Source organism: Salvelinus sp. IW2-2015, linkage group LG15 (assembly GCF_002910315.2).
Source record: "Salvelinus sp. IW2-2015 linkage group LG15, ASM291031v2, whole genome shotgun sequence".
In the NCBI taxonomy this organism is placed as follows: Eukaryota; Metazoa; Chordata; class Actinopteri; order Salmoniformes; family Salmonidae; genus Salvelinus; species Salvelinus sp. IW2-2015.
The window spans coordinates 44,090,910-44,112,693 of NC_036855.1; the positions used below are offsets into that span (position 1 = coordinate 44,090,910).

The 21,784-nt window shown below is 41.8% G+C and overlaps 1 protein-coding gene across 4 annotated transcripts in view; it reads left to right on the plus strand.

Moving 5' to 3' along the window:
- The window catches only part of si:dkey-220o5.5 (actin filament-associated protein 1-like 2), a 100,025-nt gene that overhangs the window by 66,563 nt on the left and 11,678 nt on the right, over window positions 1-21,784 (plus strand). For all 4 annotated transcript variants that reach the window (XM_024002700.2, XM_024002697.2, XM_024002699.2 and 1 more), the window contains 9 exons: window positions 987-1,083; window positions 1,455-1,666; window positions 2,804-2,980; window positions 3,525-3,617; window positions 3,755-3,845; window positions 16,144-16,355; window positions 18,333-18,442; window positions 18,705-18,825; window positions 19,303-19,393. In XM_024002700.2, the coding sequence (XP_023858468.1) occupies window positions 987-1,083; window positions 1,455-1,666; window positions 2,804-2,980; window positions 3,525-3,617; window positions 3,755-3,845; window positions 16,144-16,355; window positions 18,333-18,442; window positions 18,705-18,825; window positions 19,303-19,393 (1,204 nt within the window). The remainder of the gene's footprint in view (window positions 1-986; window positions 1,084-1,454; window positions 1,667-2,803; window positions 2,981-3,524; window positions 3,618-3,754; window positions 3,846-16,143; window positions 16,356-18,332; window positions 18,443-18,704; window positions 18,826-19,302; window positions 19,394-21,784) is intronic.

The window sequence follows — 21,784 nt, forward strand, 5'->3', positions numbered from 1 at the left end:
TGTCATGCTCTGATCCATTGGAAATGTCATAAAAAAGGCCTACCTGATTTATTTTTTATCCTTGCGTAAATAGCATACAGCTGTGTCTGTCTGTCCRTAGCTCACTGGCACAAGAACTAAAGTCCCAGAATAGTTTATACAATGTTGCAAGTTTGCTAGCAGGCCAGACCCAAGTTAATAGTTGATAAAATATTTCAAGTTCCTTGCAGACAGGCTATGCATAGCCAATGGAATTTATATGATATTTATTTTTATCGGGATATTTTCTACCTGCAATGTTTTTAAATTTTAGCTTTATGTAGGCTATTTTTACATATTGGCAATGGCAATAGAAGTTACTTTCAGATTTGTATCATTTTCATTGAGATAAAAAATGTATTTAACCACATGATATTGATTTTGAGATATGAAGACTTTATTATAAATTAAATTAAACTGTTCCATGAAAATGTGCATATGAAAATCATAACTGGCACGCAGATTAGTAGAAATGGTACCATAACTTGGCACTCCAAATGGAAAAGGTTGCCGACTGCTGGTGTAGCCTATTACCGGCAACTTCAGGAGGTTCATGGCAGAATCTGTGAAGGCTAGCAGCAGCAGGCAGCGGGAGGAGGGTCAGGAACAGATATTTTTCTTCTGGTTAGGATATATTAATCTCTGGCTCCCTCTTTATTCATTTGTGTGTCTTGATTTTTAAGTGCTATGCTTAAAGCATCAGGCAAAGTAACCTACAACCTATAGTTGATTTTATTCAAACATATATGGAAAAATACACGTTTAAAAATKTAGACCAATCAACAGCCCTAGTGCAAAGGCTTTGAAGCACAGATATATCTCGGYTGTGTCTCAAATGGCACCCTATTCCCTACATAGGGTGCCATTTGGGACGTWGCCATGGATCAGGTCATGTCTCACTGCCCTACTACAGTCCTGTGAGTCATGAAGGCTCCCTGTCATTACCACTTGTTGTGTTCCTACCTCAGAGCCAGGAGCCGGCGGTACCCCCCCAACCTCCAGMAGGTTTAGATGAGGACTGCTACGAGGAGGCTGAGCCTTTTGTTCCAGACAATCCCGCCACAGGTATGCTCAACAAGWCATTAGATACAGCAGTCTCTCTCTCTCTCGCGTGCTCTCTCTGTCAAGAGCCATTGCCAGCAACTTGGGTTACTTTCACAATGGGATAAATGTAACCTTGTGCCGTTTCTACAGTCAAAGAATTACATTAGAAAGTTCCATTCATGTGTTATACATGTATTTGTCCTATTTTTCATCCTCAAACCTTCGAACTTCCAGTTGTGTACTGTGGATTTTAATCTACGTAAAAACCCACCGTATCTCTTTTTACCACATTCTGAAAAGTGGTGTCAAACAGGTGTGTCAAAAAAATAAATATTGAAATGCATCCTCTGTGTGTACATGTGTGCTCACGTGAGCATCTGTGTTTTCTCCAGACAAAGGTGACTCAGACAGCAGTCACTACGAGTCATACGGTGAGGAAGATGAGGAGTTTGTGAAGGACCGGGCCCACTACATCCAGTGGAGTGCTTCCCAGACCTGTCTCCGGCCCACTTCTGAGTCACGCATCTGTGGCTACCTGTGGAGGAAGAAATGGCTGGGCCAATGGACCAAACAACTCTTTCTCGTCCGCAACAATCTGCTGTTGGTAAGCACATTCCTAAGGACAAAACACACCGTACGATCATCTGCTAGGTGTCGACAAACGTGTTTTGAACATGTTTCATCCAYGTAGCTTACTATAGCCGTAAAAAAAAGGCATTAACCTTGAAATGTCTGTTATATAAAGGAAGGAAGGGTTTGTATGGCTGTTTTATGTAGTATTCACAGAATAAAAAAGCATTGACCCCTAGTGGTCTGAATATTGACTTTGATCTCAAGCCCTTCTTATGACCAATTATATTTTCTGTGAACAGGTCTTGTAAATTAATGTATTCTTTCTACAGCTTGTCAGCGTATGTTCCCCCTGTTGATGATGCTTATTATGCATTATGGTTGAACCAAAAGATTAACTGTTACACAAACATTAAATGAAATTGGAAATATTTAAATATATAGGTGAAATTAAATTAAACAATGCATGTTGATGCTGATGTTATGCTAATACTAATACTAATGATAACAATGGCATAATATATTCAATATGCTGTGGGCTGTTGTCCTTTAACAGTTTCGCTCAATTCATTCTGATCAACCTAGCAATTACAGCACATCCCTCACTATTGTCATTGGTTGCACTAATTGCAACATAATATAACTTAGTTCAAGCATTCATGACATTACCCTGAAAAAGGCACATTGATATTGTAACATTGGTGTTTCTTTTACCCAATAATTTATAGCTTACAGTTTATTCACCGTTAGTCAGCAGCTCTACACTAAATCATTTTCTCTGGGTGTGCGCCAGCTCATGCTTTTTATTTACAGAATAGCCCATAAATTGTTCATCCTATTTGCCTGTTTCAAGTTGCTTCTAGTGCTACAAGTGGAGGGGCAGGTAGCCTAGTGCTTAAGGGTGTTGGGTCAGTAACCAAAATGTTGCTGGGGCGAATCCCAGAGCCGACTAGGTGAAAAACCTGTCGATGTTCCCTTGAGCAAGGCACTTAACCCTAATTGTGCCTGTAAGTCACTCTGGATAAGAGTGGCTGCTAAATTAGTAAAATGTTAGACAAAGTGATACTGGCAAGAGCGTTGTGTGGGTTTTCCTTTTCTTTGAAGATACCATCGAATTACTCCCACACACCTGCAACAAGCTCAGATGTCCTTKTCCTATTTTGAATCACAGTGCTACAAATGTGCCAAGGACCTCTACCCGCTGCTGGAGCTCAACCTGCGGGGCTGCCAGGTGGTTTACAAGTCCAAGCACAACAAGAAGATGCAGCACGAGCTCAAGGTTGTGACTGCTTCCGACACAGTGGTGATGGGCTTCCAGAGCTGTCAGCAGGCGGAGGAATGGAGGAAGGTTTGGAGGTGTTTGTCATTACAGCATAGTCCCACAGAGGACTGCGATAGACTAGCGTCCTGTCCATGGGGTGTACATGTACATCAAACTGCCTCACACTATAGAAACAGGAGAGGGCTCCTGCCCTATGGGCCGTTCTGGCTCAGACATGGTAACTATAGTCCCACGGTTTGACACAGCAATTGACTGAAAGAGAGCAAAGGGAGGGGTAAGAGGAAATGCCTTTTTGGATGTGTAATGCCCATGATTGTCCAAACAGGCATGCCTAGCCTATCTGAGATAAATGGCAGTTGTTAACAAGTTATTATCAGGATAGGAGAAATGGACAGTAGGATTGGGAGATATAGGGTATGCCTGTTATGGGGTATGGCTGTAGGTTATGGGGCGGTTTCCCGGACACAGATTAAGCATAGTCCTGGACTAAAAATAAAGATTAATCTTTTTAGCCCAGCACTAGACTTAATCTGTGTTTGGGAAACTGCACCAAAGAATTTTGTGTGTAATGTGTTTTCAATTCTTACTGGTTGTCCGGCTGGTCCCCTAGATCATTGAGGAGGTGAAGGGCTCCTCCTACTATGAGCCAGAGTCCCAAAGGTTGCCCTTGTTACTCAAGTGTGACAGACTGGACTCTTGCAGGGTAAGTCTTCTGCCACTATAAGAATTAAAGCTACTCCTGCCCCTAGTTAACATTAACATTCAATTAACTCAATTTGACTGAATAAGGTGGCTCAGGTTCTCTCAATGCTGACCTTTCATGTGTTGTTTCCCTCGCAGTCAAGCACAGTCATTCACACTTCAGACTCGGATGAAGAGAAAATGTTGGCGCTGCCCTCTGCTCCCAGCAGTGTGGAAATGAAGGATAAAGGTAAGCCTATTCCCCCGTTTGTCAACATTAACAAATGCTGCTCTGTTTCAAAGACTATCAATAGCTCCATCTTAAGTTGCTTCGTAGGGACTGAACGAGTCACTGAGGACTCCGTGAAGTAGTGAAGTGCGGTCAGTAATAAATGTGAAAATGAATGAAAAAAGAACTGTAATGAAAAGTAAGTAAATATACATTTTATCAATAATAATTGTGTTTTTTCTGCATGATAATATCGATTTCTGAACTATACTGAACACAATTATAAGCGCATCATGTAAAGTGTTAGTCCCATGTTTCATGAACTGAAATAAAAGAACACAGAACACTCTCAAATTTTGTGCACAAATATTTCTCCTTTGCCAAGATAATACATCCACCTGACATGTGTAGCATATSAAGAAAATTATTAAACAGCACGATCATTACACAGTTGCACCTTGTGTTGGGGACAATAAAAGGCCACTCTAAAATGTGCAGTTTTATCACACAACACAATGCCACAGATGTCTCAAGTTTGAGGGAGCGTGCAGTCGGCATGCTGACTGCAGGAATGTCCACCAGAACTGTTGCCAGAGAATTGAATGTTAACTTGTCCACCWTAAGCCGCCTCCAACGTTGTTTTAGARAATTTTGCAGTACGTCCAACCGGCCTCACAACCGCGGACCACGTGTAAGCACGCCAGCCCAGGACCTCCACATCCGGCTTCTTTACCTGCGGGATCGTCTGAGACCAGCCACCCGGATRGCTGATGAAACTGAGGAGTATTTCTGTCTGTAATAAAGCCCTTTTTGTGGGGAAAAACTCATTCTGATYGGCTGGGCCTGGCTCCCCAGTGGGTGGGCCTGGCTACCAAATGAGTGGGCCTATGCCCTCCCAGGCCAACCCATGGCTGTGCCGCTGCTCAGTCATGTGAAATCCATAGATTAGGACCTAATTTATTTATTTCAATTGACTGTAACTCATTAAAATTGTTGAAACCGTTGCATGTTGTGTACAGTACTTCCCAAATTTGCGCTAATCTGGTACAGAATGTGTAAGGAGGCCAGGGAAAGGCAGTCTCGCCGTGTGATTTTCTCCAGCCCTTCAAACTGTCACGATCGTCTTTAGGTGAAAAAGAGGACCAAGGCGCAGCGTGATATAAATACATCTTCTATTTATTTGAAGATGAAACGAACACCAATACAAACGACCGTGAAGCTAACAAACGAAAGTGCAGACACAAGCTACTAACATCAAACATAGACAATTACCCACAACCTACCTAATGCCTATGGCTGCCTAAATATGACTCTCAATCAGAGACAACGATAGACAGCTGTCTCTAATTGAGAACCAATCCAGGCAACCATAGACTTACATAAACACCTACACTGAACACAACCCCATGAACTCTACCAAAACCCCCTAGACAATACACACACCCTAGACTAGACAAAAAACACACACATCCCCCATGTCACACTCTGACCTAACTAAAATAATAAAGAAAACAAAGATAACTAAGGCCAGGGCGTGACACAAACTCAATGCAAGGCATTGACAYGACTTGCGCATGTGTGTCTACGTACCCTATACTGACAACAAACGGATGCTTAAAGGCAGGCAGAGAGCTTCGCTGCCTTTTCATGTGTCAATATGTCTCATWAATTTTCATTGCACTCAAATAATACATGCATCAATATTGCATGCATGCATATTGGTGTGAACAAAGTAATGGGATAGGCARGAGGATAGGCAGAGCTCGCTCCTGCCTATGGACATCACAAGTCATCTGCTGCCTTTTGACGGTTACGTTAGTTTTGCTGATAGCTATGGCACTGTAAGCTGATCAGCATGGATAACATATTGCATCTGAAACAGTTTTCAAAGTTCTATTTTCTAGCGAAACAGGGTGTGATAAGAGATGGAAGATCAACACCTGACCTACATCAAAGAAAGGGACAGAAGATACACGATCATTTTAATCTGAGTGGTATCAACGGATTAACTGGCACTGTGGCTTCGCTGCTAGCAGCCGACTCTACTGCTTCCCCTGCCTGCTGTTCTCCACCAGTAAAAGCGGTGGACAAAAGCCGGTTACTGCGACTTGAACAACTTACCTATAGCATTCAACAATAAGGTGACCAGATTTCTGGAATTAAAACYTGTGACATTTCCAGTTCGGCGGTCAATATATCATTAAAATATCCAATGTTATTATCTATGAAATAAAAAAGGGGGACAATTCCAGTTTCATGTATTTAGTCTAACAGGCACCCTGTGATAGACAGAGAAAACAACTATATTACAGAAACACTACAGACAAGACAGAACTGTCCGATCTGAACAGCCATTCAGTGGTCCTGGTAGTCTGGGTAGAATAAGAGCAGAAGAGAACATGAGCAAAATTGGAAAAACAGAAACAATAGTATATGTGAAATACTTTCCAAAATAATAAAGAAATAAGATGATGACGAGATTGGTAACTATATAATAAACTTATACCAACCTAATCTGTATATTTCTCAGGAGAATGTATTTTCTTCAGGATTGCTCTGTCTTTGGCCAGCTTCTCCGTGAACTCCTGTCAGGGGAGGTTGACGTTTTTCTTCACAATAAGCATGGCCTTGATGGTAGGAACAGTGAACCTATTTCTTGCTGTTGTCCATATATCATTCATTTGGGAGAACACTCTCTTGACTGGTGCATTACTTCCAGGTAAGCACATGACAACAGACGCTAATCTAGGCAGGTTAGTGTTTGGGATGTCATTCTCTTTGAAGTGGGTAACCACTGTGCTCCATCTCTGACTAAGCGGTGTCTCCGATGTTTTCCATTCTTCAAGCGACGATCCCCCCTTTAGGAACTCTTGAAGGCCAGTAACCTCATCAAACAATGCATCCTCATTGATGGTCACATTAGAGCATTTTTTCTGCAGTGTGGCTGCTGCCTTCTGGATCTCTTCACGCTGAGGTTGCCTTTTTAAAGGAGACAATGTAAATCTTATAGATTATCTGTGTGCTTTCCCTATTCTTGCAAGTATTTCACAGCCGTAGTGAAGAATGATTGGGATGTTTTGAGAAAGCTCTCTTTAGACATTGCTCCATTTTCCTCTAGCTCTTTCAGAAGTCCTCTGACCAAAACTGGAATGAAGTTGTCATCACATCTTGCAGTAAATTTTGCCTCAACGTTTCCCAGAATTGCAGCTGACTCCACAGCACAGCGGTCCTGGCCTTCAAGCATCTTGATCGTGTCACTGAATACGGTCAGGTTTCCATGGACAAAGGCCAGCCAAAGTTCAGTCAGTGGATCTTCGAACATTGTTCGCTGGACAACAGGGCTTTTGTCTTCAGAAAGAAAAAAGGATTTCAATGGCACGTACATTTTCAGCACTCTTTCTAGAGCAGGGAGCATGGACAGSCAGCGAACATTGCTGTGTCCTAAAATGTTATGGTACTCCTGGCCAACAAACTCACAAAAGCTCTTCAGTCTTTCTACTTTGACGGTGAAAATATGAAAATATCCAAATATCTTTGTGAGCAGGTACTCAACATCAAGGGGAATCATATCCAAAGCTGTTCTGGCYGTGTTATGAATGGTGTGGGCAGGACAACCTAAGCMAATCACATCCCGCTGCAGAGCATTTTTAACTTTGGTATGGACATTGACCCTTCCCAGCCTATTCAGTCTTCCAAAGTTGGTATTTGTGTTGTCGGCAGAGAATGCCACGATTTTGTTATCCAGGTARAATTTTKGGATGACCACCAGGACCTCAGCTGCAATTTCCTCTGTTGTTTCTCCTTTCAATTCAACAAAATCAAGCAGTTTTGTTTCCACCGATGTGCTGCCATCATATATCTTACAATATCTGACTACTATTGGCAGCAGCTTTACATGTCCATGATTGGATGCATTAATGGACAGGGACACAAATTCAACCTGGTCTAGGTCCTGTGTTACCAAAGTAGTTKCCCATGGTGCTAACACGTTACWCACTATGGCGTCACATTTTGTCCTAGCACATGTAGACTTTGGCTTTTAAAGCTTCCGTGTCAGTTGTGCTGTGCTGTCCATAGATCTGTAACTATGATTGTGTCGCATAGTGTGTGTGGTATGCAAAGACACCCTCCTGCACAGCTAAATCATATTATTCTTGGGAAGGCTCTACCTTGAAGAGTGTGGTGACAGAGGGCATACCAACACGGGCAATCAGAGAGGCTTTATGCTTTTCCGTCTGTTGATGTTCTACCACTGTCGTTCCTCCCCCGCTGCCAATTGAAAAAGAGGAATTACAAAGGGTGCAGTGAACCATTCTATCGTCTTGACCTGAGTGTATAAATGGAAATTCTCTCATCATATTGCCATTAAAATGTAATTTCCGTTTCTTGGAAAGAGCCATTGTACCTCCTCCGTCTGCTCTTCTTCACTCTCCTTGAGTCACTCTCCTTGAGTCACTCTCCTTGAGTCACTCTCCTTGAGTCACTCTCCTTGAGTCACTCTCCTTACATTCTTAACTTTTTCTTCTCCTCCAATCTTTCTCCTCCTCTTTTCTTCACTCGTCTTCCTTCTCTTTCTTCCTTTCTTTCTCTTTACCTTTCCACCTCACTCTTCTACACTCTCCTCGCTTCACTCTTTTTACTCCCTTMATTTTTCCTTTTCACTATCTTCTCCTTCCTCTCCAATCTTTAATAATAMATAGTACACTATTAGATCAAATACTTTGGTTAACAGATTCCCATTGGTTGCCTCATTTTTGTATTTTCTCTCAAAAACATTGTTTGGAATAATACATTGGCAGGCTCTGTAATCATATCTTTACATTTCCTCCTCTAGTTAAATAAAGGTTTAATTMAAATTAATATAAATAAAAATATCTCCTTCACACTTCTTCCTATCCAGTCTTCATCCTCTCCTTCCTTTCCACTCTCTAACAGAAAACATTATGCCGATGTTATCCATGAAAATTTCAAAATAAATGTTCACACTATTAAAATTGTAATCTACAAATAAATATTGCCATAATTAATTGTGCATTCATTTAATATAATCATATTTTCAAAMAAGCCCGTCCACTGCATGTTTACATGTGAAAGTTTTATAACCTAGCTACCATAAAAGTAGCAAGCTAACCTAGCTAGCTAACCTAGCTAGCTTCTCTGAACCACCCATCCCGGATCCGGGATAATTGTCATCAGCAAAGCTGAATAGCATAGCGCCACAGTCAAATAATATTACTAGAAAATATTAATATTCATGAAATCACAAGTGCAATATTGCAAAACACAGCTTAGCCTTTTGTTAATCCACCTGTCGTCTCAGATTTTGAAATTATGCTTTACAGCGAAAGCAATACAAGCGTTTGTGTAAGTTTATTGATCGCTCGACAAAACATTAAGTACACTTAGCATCAGGTAACTTGGTCACGAAAATCAGAAAAGCAATCAAATTAATCTTTTACCTTTGATGATCTTCGGATGTTTTCACTCACGAGACTCCCAGTTAGACAACAAATGTTCCTTTTGTTCCATAAAGATATTTTTATATCCAAATACCTCMGTTCGTTTGGCGCGTTATGCTTAGAAATCCACWGGAAAAAGCGGTCACGACCACGSAGACAAAAATTCCAGATAATATCCATAATGTCCACAGAAACATGTCAAACATTTTTTATAATCAATCCTCAGGTTGTTTTTCAAATATCTATTCGATAATATATCAACCGGGAGTGTTGGTTTTTTCAATAGGACCGGGAGTAACAATGGCCGCCTTTCTCTGTTGCGCACAACTCACTCTGAGAGCCCCCACCTATCCACTTACGCAATGTGATCGTTCTCGCTCATTTTTCAAAATAAAAGCCTGAAACTATGTCTAAAGGCTGTTGACACCTTATGGAAGCCATAGAAAATGGTTGATATCCCTTTAAACGGGTGATAGGGATGCATAAGAACAGAGAGGTTTTAAAAACAGAGGCACTTCCTGATTGGATTTTCCTCAGGTTTTAGCCTGCAATATCAGTTCTGTTAAACTCACAGACAAAATTTTGACAGTTTTGGAAACTTTAGAGTGTTTTCTATCCTAATCTGACAATTATATGCATATTCTAGTTTCGGGGGCTGAGAAATAGGCMGTTTCAAATGGGTACGTTTTTTAGCCAAAAACAAAAATACTGCCCCCTACACTTAAGAGGCTAGCTAACCTAGTCTACATAGCTAACGTTAGCTAGCATAGCCTATTTAAAACTTTATAGAGCAGATCATCTATCTATATAATAAATTGTGACATTATAACATCACTACTGTAGCTAGTGTCTCAAACGATTGTAACTTAACGTTACCTGGCTTGAAAATACATTTGTGGTGATGTTGTGGTTTCACTTGACACTTGCTAGCTTCTGGCCGAGTTTTCCACAGCAGCTTTCTCTAAAACTAGCGCAAGCAAGTAGTTAGTAGAAGAAGAAGAGTGAATGAAGCTGCTATAGGAGCAAAACAAGCACAACGGGATTGAGACGTCAACCGGTAGGCTCTGCTGCCCGGTCTTTCTTGCCACGTAAAATATTATTTCACTTTGCGGTCTGTTTTTAACGCACAGTTAAAAACGGGGACATTTCCGGGGACAGCTCCAGCTGGGGACAGGCCACCAAAAATGGGGACTGTCCCCATTTTCAGCTTCTTGATATGACAAACCTGTCAGGTGGATGGAATATTTTGGCAAAGGAGAAATGTTCACTAACAGGGATRTAAACACATTTGTGCACAACATTTGAGAGAAATAATATTTTTGTGCATATGGAACATTTCTGGGATMTTTTATTTCAGCTCATGAAACATGGAACCAACACTTTACATGTTGAGTTTATATTTTTGTGCAGTGTATATTCGGTCAATAGAAAAACAAGTACCATTTAAGATTGATTTCTTGAAACCGTAATATAAACTGGTTATATTATATCGTGGAACACAATCTTCAAAAAGGCAGCAACCTCAGTAGTGGCGCTTGCTTTAGCAGACAAGACTCTTATTTCCCGAGACCTTATCACAGTCAAGACACAACTATTTTATAGTAAAAAAAACGATGTAATGTAACAAAATAAAATAGAACAKAATATTTTTCCAAATTGTAAAAGTTGGCAGTGCGAAGTGATGCGCATCTCATGCCTGGAACAGTTATTCTCAAAGAGTGATCATTTGAAACGGGACTCAATTTGACGAGTTTAATAAAATGTCAGGGTGACAATCAAAAATCTGTCTTCTTTTTAATATACACATGTTAGGTACAGTTTATTCTTCCTGTTCTTTTCTAAATGGGCAATTCCACATTGAACACTGCATGGGGATGTATTACAGCCACCACATCTGTTTGGTGAGTAGGCCTAGGCTTAATGATTCTGAGTAGCAAAGTAGCCTAAGCGGAAAATAGACGAGACACAATTATTCCAAAACTGCAGCTCGTTGTTGGAACACATTTTGAATGTGATAAAACTGTCATCGTTTGGCAAGGAATGTAGCTTGTGTCAGTTAGATATCAGTTAGATATGTTTTTATAGACATGTATTTCTGTAGGCCTAATGGGAGCTTGTGTGGACACTCAGGACGCTTTTGTAGAGGGAGCAGTCAGAACCCAATTGAGTGAGACAGAGGGGAAAGGGAATTTAGGGAAAAKAACTGCGTGATGCTTGGCTTGGTTTCATTCTTATGTCTGGCAAATGCAGGCCTATGGAACACTAGAGTCAAAGAAAATGTATGTTGTATTCAAGACAAAATGTCAATTGTTTTCTAAGCACAATTCACCMAAAAAAATTATGATCTCTGGTTAAAGATCAAGTTTTGACGTCCGTCGAGATTCATGCCCACCCCTACCTCTGACATATTTGAACATTTTTACAACTTGTCTCAGCAGCATACATATGTGATGCAACGAGGGTAGAAATAGCTTATTTGGACAATATTACTTACCAAGCAGAGCTGTTTTATCAAGGTACAAATATCCTGTGCTTTTTAATTTTGAGTATAGGCATACAGACACAGTTTGGCTACATTGTAACTACGAAGTTATCACGTTTGAGGTATGACCCAGATGCAGACAGAGTTGAAGACRCAAACGTTTATTCCTAACAGGAGCAGGCAAACGACAGCTCAAGGCAGGCAGGAGTCAATAATCCAGAGAAGGTATAAAGTGTCCAGAACGGCAGGCAGTCTCAGGGTCAGGGCAGGCAGAATTGTCAAAACTATGAAGTACTAGAAAACAGGAGCAGAAAAACAGGCAGGAGCAGGGAAACRAATGCTGGTAGATTTGACAAACTAAACAAACTGGCAACAGACAAACAAAAAACACAGGTATAATGGGGAAGATGTGCGACACCTGGAGGGGGGTGGAGACAATCACAAAGACAGGTGAAACAGATCAGGGTGTGAAAGAAGTGGGGCGGCAGGTAGCCTAGTGGTTAGAGCATTGGGCCAGTATTCAAAAGGTTGCTAGATCAAATCCCAGAGCTGACAAGGTAAAAATCTGTTCTGCCCCTGAACTGTTCCTCGGTGGTCATTGTAAATAAGAATTTGTTCTTATTTAACTAAAAAAGTGGCCACGGTTGTGTTTGCATATGGGGCTCAGCCGATTGATGTTAGGAAAATGGGAAAATATATGGCAAAAATGCAAAATGGAGTTAAAACAGCTTGAATCATGTAATTTCGTGGTTTTGAAAGGTAAAGTGAAATTAAAAATGTAATATCATGGTGCACGCAGCTCAAATTRTATGTAACATTCCCCTCCTCATGGACTGCACCAGATTTGCCAGTTCTTGCTGTGAGATGTTACCCCACTATTCCACCAAGGCACCTGCAAGTTCCCGGACATTTCWGRGGGGAATGGCCCTAGCCCTCACCCTCCGTTCCAACAGGTCACAGACGTGCTCAATGGGATTGAGATCTGGGCTCTTCGCTGGCCATGGCAGAACACTGACATTCCTGTCTTGCAGCAAATCACGCACAGAACGAGCAGTATGGCTGGTGGCATTATCATGCTGGAGGGTCATGTCAGGATGAACCACATGAGGGAGGAGAATGTCTTCCCTGTAACGCACAGTGTTGAGATTGCCTGCAATGACAACAAGCTCAGTCCGATGATGCTGTGACACACCGCCCCAGACCATGATGGAACCTCCACCTCCAAATCGATCCCGTTCCAGAGTACAGGCCTCGGTGTGACGCTCATTCCTTTGACGATAAACACAAATCCGACCATCACCTCTGGTGAGACAAAACCGCGACTCATCAGTGAAGAGCACTTTTTGCCAGTCCTGTCTGGTCCAGCAACGGTGGGTTTGTGCCCATAGRCGACGTTGTTGACGTGATGTCTGGTGAGGACCTGCCTTACAACAGGCCTACAAGCCCTCAGTCCAGCCTCTCTCAGCCTATTGCGGACAGTCTGAGCACTGATGGAGGAATTGTGCGTTCCTGGTGTAACTCGTGCAGTTGTTGTTGCCATCCTGTGCCTGTCCCGCAGGTGTGATGTTCGGATGTACCGATGTCTCCCTGTAGTGCTGTCTTAGGCGTCTCACATTACGGACATTGCAATTTATTGCCCTGGCCACATCTGCAGTCACGTTTGCAGCACGTTTGCATCTGCATGCCTCCTTGCAGCATGCCTAAGGCACGTTCACGCAGATGAGCAGGCATCTTTCTTTTGGTGTTTTCCACAGTCCGTAGAAAGGCCTCTTTAGTGTCCTAAGTTTTCATAACTGTGACCTTAATTGCCTACCRTCTGTAAGCTGTTAGTGTCTTAACGACCGTTCCACAGGTGTATGTTCATTAATTGTTTATGGTTCATTGAACAAGCATGGGAAACAGTGTTAAAACCCATTACAATGAAAATTCATAAAAATCCAAATAACTTCACAGATCATCTTTGAAAGACAGGGTCCTGAAAAAGGGACGTTTCTTTTTTTGCTAAGTTTATAAAATTGACATATCTATTTTAATACAGACAAGCTCAAAACATTACTATTCATTGAAAATGTCAAATTACCCAATGGATCATGATACTTTTTAATTTTTTTAAGTGGGGGTGCAAAAATTTGCACCCTTATTTTGAAAGTGGTGATGCAGCGGCTCCGTTTGCTCAGCCGCCTATGGTAGCGCTGACTACAAGGAATTTTGTGTATGTAGCACTGTCTAAAAGTAGGCCTACTCACTGGCATTTGGGTCGCTGTCTGTGGTGTTGAAAGTCGCCTGTTCGTGCATGGCAGTTGCGTGGGGCACAAGCTATTAGGGCCTGTGAATGTGTGTCTAATGGTTGCGCTGCCTGTTTGCTCCTGTTTGATGGTTGGTTGTGATTGTTTGTAATCTTTATGATCATATAAAAAACATGAGCTGGYGCACACCCAGAGAAAATAATTTGATGTAGAGGTGCTGACTAACGGCGAATAAACTATAAAAATAAAGAGTTGCATACTCTATATATAAACTCCCAGTATTTTATTGGGTAAATCACCAATGTTTCGGCATCATTGTGCAGCGTTTCTGCATCACTGTGCACAGTGATTTCCCGAAACGTTGGTGATTTACCCAATAAATTACTGGGAGTTTATATATAGAGCGTGCGACTCTATTTTTATAGCTTATCTTTGTGATCGTGTCATACCGATAAACACCGAAAGTGCCTACCCGGCCTCAGACCTTACCGCACGTCACTGCTGTGAAGATAGTGTGGTATTGTTAACCTTGTTTGGTCTAGCTTTAAGTCATAACAGGCACGTTGTTGGTGTAATACTGGCTCATTGTGAATGGGGGATTCCTGGGGAATTGGATTGTCACCTTTTGCACCATTAGAGTCTGGAGGTGTACTCAACAGGTTAGCAAACTCCATGAACTGTGCCAGGCCAACATAAGGGGAGGAAAGAGAGATACTAATTATATTTAATTATATTATTATAAATGTTTTTTYTGTTTTTTGGGGGTACAAATTTTCTGGTTTTAGATATAGGTGTCAAGTGTGCTCCCTCTCTGGCCTCTAGGTCACMAGGCTGCTCGTTATGTCGCACACCTGTCACCATCGTTACACGCACCTGTGCGTCATCACACACCTGGACTCCATCACTTCCTTGATTACCTGCCCGATATATGTCACTCCCTTTGGTTTCTTCCCCAGGCGTCATTGTTTCTGTTCCAGTGTCATGTCTGTGTTTTGTATTACGTTATGTTTATTTATTAAAACACATACTCCCTTAAAACACTCACTCTCAGCGCACTCATTACAATAGGCTATGTCTGAAGTGACACCCTATTCCCTACATAGTGCACTACTTTTGAACAGAGCCGTATGGGCCCTGGTCAACAGTAGTGTCACGGATCCCCCCGGTACTGCTGCTCATTCTGTGCACTAGTTCCGGAGGTCTATGTCACTGCCCTCTAGGTGTCACTGAACTGTTTGATTACGCACACCTGGTACCCATTCTCCCCTGATTAGTAATTGTATAAGTGTGCCTTTTGTTCACCCTTGTATTGTCAATTATTGTTCCCATTTCTGTTGGTYGTGTGAGTTGTTTCAGCTTTTGTGCTGCATCATTTGTGTATTACGGGTCCCGTGWCGTTCTATGAGGTTTACCCTCGCTCTTTTGTTTGGGTACATCCCAGTGTTTTGTATACGTGTTTGTTTTGGGTGTATTAAAACCCCTATTATGTATTCCTGCACCTGTCTCCAAATCCTTTATACCAGTGTGACAAGTAGTGGACTCCATAAGGAATGTGGAGCCATTTCAGACACAGCCATAGGCCCTGCCCAGCTTGTTTGTTGCCTTGATTGTATAATTAGATAACTGGGGATAGAGAAGGTGATGGAAGTCACACCACATACATGCATAGCTACCTCTTCATGGTGATTTATTTTCAATGTCCATTGATTTGGGTTTGAACTTCATGACTAGAGAACGTATAATGGCCAAAGAAATGTACAAACCGTATGATATTGTCATCTTTGTGTAAGAGTTTGACCTCAAACCAGGTTGAAATTGCCCACCAAACAGTTTATTTCTGTTGTCAATGTGTTCTTTTTCCGCCCTCTGTCTGGTAGCCTGCTCTCTCTGGTAGCCTGCGCTGGACCTGTTTGTGCTGTCTTGCTAACTCCTGACCATAGGCGTTAGTGCCAGACAGTCCTGACCATAGGCATTAGTGCCAGACAGTCCTGAACATAGGCGTTAGTGCCAGACAGTCCTGACCATAGGCGTTAGTGCTAGACAGTCCTGACCATAATAGTTAGATGATAGCCTGGTCTGGCATGATCTCAAGACTCTCGTGACCTTTGACCCCATCCCTGTTTGGGCTGCAGGGTTCCTGAATGTGCTGATGAACTGCCAGTGGCAGAGCCTGTTGTGCCAGGTACAGGGCGGGGTGCTGAAAATGTTCCGAGACGAGGGCTGTGAAGAGTGCCCTCAGTACACGGTACAGCTGAAAGGCTGCCAGGTTCGACCGGGCCCCGACACACCTCAGGCCTACCGCATCACTGTGGTCCAACACGGAGACCAGGTGGCAGTACTGGAGGTAAGGGCTCCGGGGGTGAAGTTCCCCCTAGGTACAGACAGATCAAGGATCAGCTTCCCCTCCCCCTATCTTAACCTTAACTATTAGTTGGAGAAATGCAAAACTGACCCAAAATCAGTGACTATGGGTAACATCACCCTTTCTCCCTGGTAAGGATATAGACAGACTAGACTGTATGAAGAAATAAGGGGGTCAGGAATAGTTCATGGATCACTATTACTTTATTATATTTATTTTATAGTAATTTAGCAGATGCTCTTACACGGAACCCAAACCGGCTGCGCGCGTGCGCCATCGTGCGCTATCGTGCATAAATGTATTTTGTCCCCCTACACCAAACGCGATCACGACACGCAGGTTAAAATATCAAAACAAACTCTGAACTAATGACATTATTTTGGGGACAGGTCGAAAAGTATTAAACATGTATGSCAATTTAGCTAGTTAGCTTGCACTTGCTAGCTAATTTGTCCTATTTAGCTAGCTTGCTGTTGCTAGCTAATTTGTCCTGGAATATAAACATTGAGTTGTTATTTTACCTGAAAATGCAGCAAGGTCCTCTCATCCGACAATTAATCCACACATAAATGGCAACCGAATCGTTTCTAGTCATCTCTCCTCCTTCCAGGCTTTTTCATCTTTGAACTTATATGGTGATCAGCATCTAAACTTTCATAGTATTACCACGACTACCGGCAAAACAGTTCGTCTTTCAATCACCCACGTTGGTTAAAACAATGAGAGATGGCACGTGGGTACCTGCTTCTATAAACCAATGAGGAGATGGGAAAGGCAGGAATTTCAGCGTGATCTGCGTCAGAAATAGAAAGGAGTTCTATTTTTAGCCCTTGGCGCGCAGGTGGGAAGTGTGGTGCAATAATTGAATACATGGATTTATAAATGTATTTTGCCAGGCAACTTACATGCTGACCACACCGTTCGTGTCGCACGCATGCAAAATCAATTTAAACATACATGTTATTCAATTACTGCACTCACACTGCTCGCGTGCGCCAATGAGCGTCTGCATTGCCAAGCGCTAAATATAATAGGTCATTTCTATTTGTGACGCTGAACGCGGTGCAAGTCCTGCCTCTCTCATCTCCTCATTGGTTTATAGGAGCAGATACTCACGTGCCATCTTCTCATTGGTTAACCCACATGGGTGATTGAAAGATGAACTGGTTTGGTCGGTTGTCGTGGTAATATGAAATTAGTTGCCAATCACCATAAAGTCCAAGAAGAAAAAGGCTGGAAGGAGAGATGACTAGAAACGATTTGGTTGACCATTTTATGTGTGGATTAATTGTCATTGTAGAGGCGCTTGTGCATTTCAGGTAAAATAACCTAATGTTTAATCCCAGGACAAATTAGCTAGCAACAGCAAGCTGCTAAAGAGGATAATTTGCTAGCAACTGCACGCTAGCTAGCTAAATTGCCATAAATGTTTAATGCTTTTCGACCTGTCCCAAATTAATAATATATGGTTGTGTCGTGATCACGTTTAGCGGTGGGGACACATCATTTGCGCATCGGCCGGTTTGGGTATGTTGTAATAGGAGAACTTAGGGTTGTGCCTTGCTCAAGGGCAAATCAACAGATGTTTCACCTAGTCAGCTCGGGGATTCGAACCAGCAACCTTTCAGGTATTGGCCCAACACTCTTACCCGCTAGGCTACCTGCCGATTCATTTATGTCAGTGTGGTTAATTTAGATCATGGTGGAAAGACATTTCACACTCTTCAAAAACTCAAAAGAAATCTTGTTATTATGTGATCACTACCAAAAGTGATCCAGTTATTTCCCACAGGTTTATATTCAATATAAAACAAGTCAAAACTCCAAAAAGGAGCTGTGCAGGATCAAAATTGACCAATTAATTCCTGGAACAGAGCATTGTGTGTTGTTGAAACTCCCCTTCTCTGTCTTCTTTCTCTCTATCCCTCTCTTTCTGTGTTCGTCCATGTCTCTGTCCAGGCCAGCTGTGCAGATGAGAAAGAGCAGTGGTTGCAGCTCCTACAGGACGGGAGTGTAAGCCAGGATCAGGCTGACTCTCTATATGACTCAAAGCCCGCTGGAGCCCTCAGGTAATAMATGTTTATGATGATCACTAGATCCCTTGGTTTGGATCTACAAAACAGTATGTATCAAGCTCCTCAGAGTAGGAGCGCTGATCTAGGATCAGCACTCCCCTGTCCATTTAATCTTATTAATTGTGATCTAAAAGGCTAAACTGATCCTAAATCAACACTCCTATTCTGAGACACTTGATACATACGGACCCAGAACTATGTTTTTAAATGCCTATATAGGGCTACTTGGTTCAAGTTTTTTTCCCTCTACCATCAGTGGTTTGAAGGAGCAAAGGTTCCCAACCTCAAACATGTACATAGATGACCCCTTTCACCAGCACAGTGGAAGCGGCCGCTCACAACCCATCTACTCCAACACGGCCATACTGGAGCACATGGTACGGCCCATTCTCGGGGTGGGGGGGTGATATGTTGTATAGGGATTTTWWWWWWAAATGATGTTCTGACTTAACTCCTTTGCCACTGTTCTCTTCACCTGGGTTCTGTGAGATTGGGATTCAAACCAATGCAGGTTAATTAACTTTTAAAGGTGCTTTATGCTTGAATCTTGATTTTATGAATGCGATCTCCACAAATGTCTGGGAAATTGCCTTTAGAAGTCTATTGTAGTGCACAGTTCGTTATTCTTTGTTGGTTTTTAATTCCAGCCTAATACATTGTGTGTCCAGGGTCAAGAGAGAATTTGTACYTTCAGACTTGAATAAGGACACAGTCAGGTGATGGTCATAGGCGTACATTTCTGTTTGTAGTAAACTGTACAGTTGACAACAGTCAAAAGAAGCCAGTGTGATTTTGATGGACCTACTGTTAGCTGTTGATATTTCAACGGATTTCCTTTGTTTTGCTCTCATCAGTTCCAGAATTCCCATAACATCGCCAGGGGAGACTCAGTGTCATCGAAGGATTCAGTCAACTACAGCAACACTGATATCTTTAACAATCACAGTAAGTCGGATTCAATGTTCACCCCTTCAGGTGTTCCTCTGTAGGAGACACCACAGACATACCAAATCAAAGTTTATTTGTCACGTGCGCCGAATACAACAGGTGTTGACCTTACAGTGAAATGCTTACTTACAGGCTCTAACCAATAGTGCAAAAAAGGTATTAGGTGAACAATAGGTAAGTAAAGAAATAAAACAACAGTAAAAAGACAGGCTATATACAGTAGCGAGGCTATAAAAGTAGCGAGGCTACACACAGACACCAGTTAGTCAGGCTGATTGAGGTAGTATGTGCATGTAGATATGGTTAAAGTGACTATGCATATATGATAAACAGAGAGTAGCAGCAGCTTTTTATTGTATTTATTTTATTTTATTATTATTTATTATTTATTTTTTTACTTGTTTTATTTACTTCAATCTTTTTATTTATTTATTATATATATATTTTGTTTGCTTCACCTTCCTTATCTCACCTCAATTGCTCACATTGTATATAGACTTATTTTCACTGTATTATTGACTGTATGTTTGTTTTACTCCTGTGTAACCATGTGTTTTGATGTGTCGAACTGCTTTGCTTATCTTGGCCAGTCGCAATTAATGAGAGTGTTCTCATGCCTACCTGGTTAAATAAAAGGTGAAATAAGTGAAATAAATAAGGATACATCAGTCTATATATACAGTGAGTCGTACAAGACTGACGCGGATACTGCGGGATGACTCGTTTTATATAGTGTCAAGACACACAGGTGTCTGTAATCATGGCAAGAGTGGCCTAATATCATTGGTTAATTTCTCAAATATTAAAATGGCATAAGAAGAGCAGCATACAATAATACAAATGGATAGCATACGATCATAGACTCACTTAAGACCACACAAGCCTACAAACAACCACAATGGCAAAGTCACAACAATCACAACAATCACAAGAATGGCTTCAGATCAAAGTCCACGTTGAGACCGAAGGGAGCAAGGGTCTTTAAGTTAAAGATCCAAGCAGCCTCTCGTTTTAACAATAAATTATCAAGGTCACCCCTCTCCTAGGGAGGGTGACATGTTCGATGCCAATATAACGCAGAGACGAAATCGGGTGCCTGCCTCCAAAAAGTGGGCCGCACTGGGTAGGTCAAGTTTTGGCACCTAATGGTGCTACGTGCTCTGAGATACGTACTTTTAATTCACGCTTGTTTTTACCCACATAATTTTTACCACAAGGACAAGTTATAAGATAAATAACTGCCTTAGTGGAGCAGTAATAACACTTTGATTGGGATCGATTTCCCTGTTTGTGGGTGTTTGAAGATCTGCATTTATAAGTGCCATTGCATTGAGCACAGCCATTACACTTATAATTTCCATCCAGTAGGGGCGCAAATAGACATTGTTCAGGAATATCTTGGGGTGGTAAATCACGAGTGCTACCAATTGGTCTCTGAGATTCTGCCCCGTGAAAATACGACCAAGGAAGGTCCGAAAACACATTACCGGAGACTATCATCGAATTTTAAGAATGTGCCAAGTTTTGTGAACGATTCCCTTAATTTGTTCAGAGCGCTTTGAATAGCGGGTAGTTAGAATGCAAGAATGCGTATTTTTGCGAGACTGCCCTTGAAAAAGGTCATGTCTCGTTTTGTTTTGAATTTTCTCAATGGCAATATTATCTGAATAATTTTTGTACCCCTCTCCTTGAACTTTCTTTGCGTCTCACGCCATATTTCTGTCGAAATCTGATTGTTTTTTGGCAAATTCTTTTGATTCGACAGAATTGGCTAGGTCAGGGCAACTATTTTTCAAGGGAAGTGGGTGCAACTGTCAGCCTTCAACAACTGTTACGATCAGTAGGTTTCCTGTAAAGATCAGTGTATAGAACATTATTTTCACAGAAGATCAGAGATCAAGAAAACTGATTTGCGTGTATCAGATTGCATAGTAAATCTCAAATGTTCAGAACAGGAGTTAAGAAAGCATGGAACGCCTGGAGCTGTTTTGCATCACCCCACAATTGGTTCGTTCTGACATTTCTTGATTTCTTGTTGTGTTTTTTTATTTATATTTTATTATTTGTGTACTTTTACTACATTGTTAGGAGCTAAGATTTCACTGCATCCGCTATAAATCTGTGAACTGTGTGCATGTAACGGATGTGAAATGGCTAGCTAGTTAGCGTGGTGCGCGCTAATATAGCCTTTCAATTGGTGACGTCACTTGCTCTGAGACCTTGAAGTAGTGGTTCAAGGGCCGCGGCTTTTTGTGGAGCGATGGGTAATGATGCTTTGTGGGTGACTGTTGTTTATGTGTGCAGAGGGTCCCCTGGATCGCGCGGCCCGGGTAGGGCGAGGGGACTAAAGTTATACTGTTACATTGATGCTGGTTGACGCCGGATACT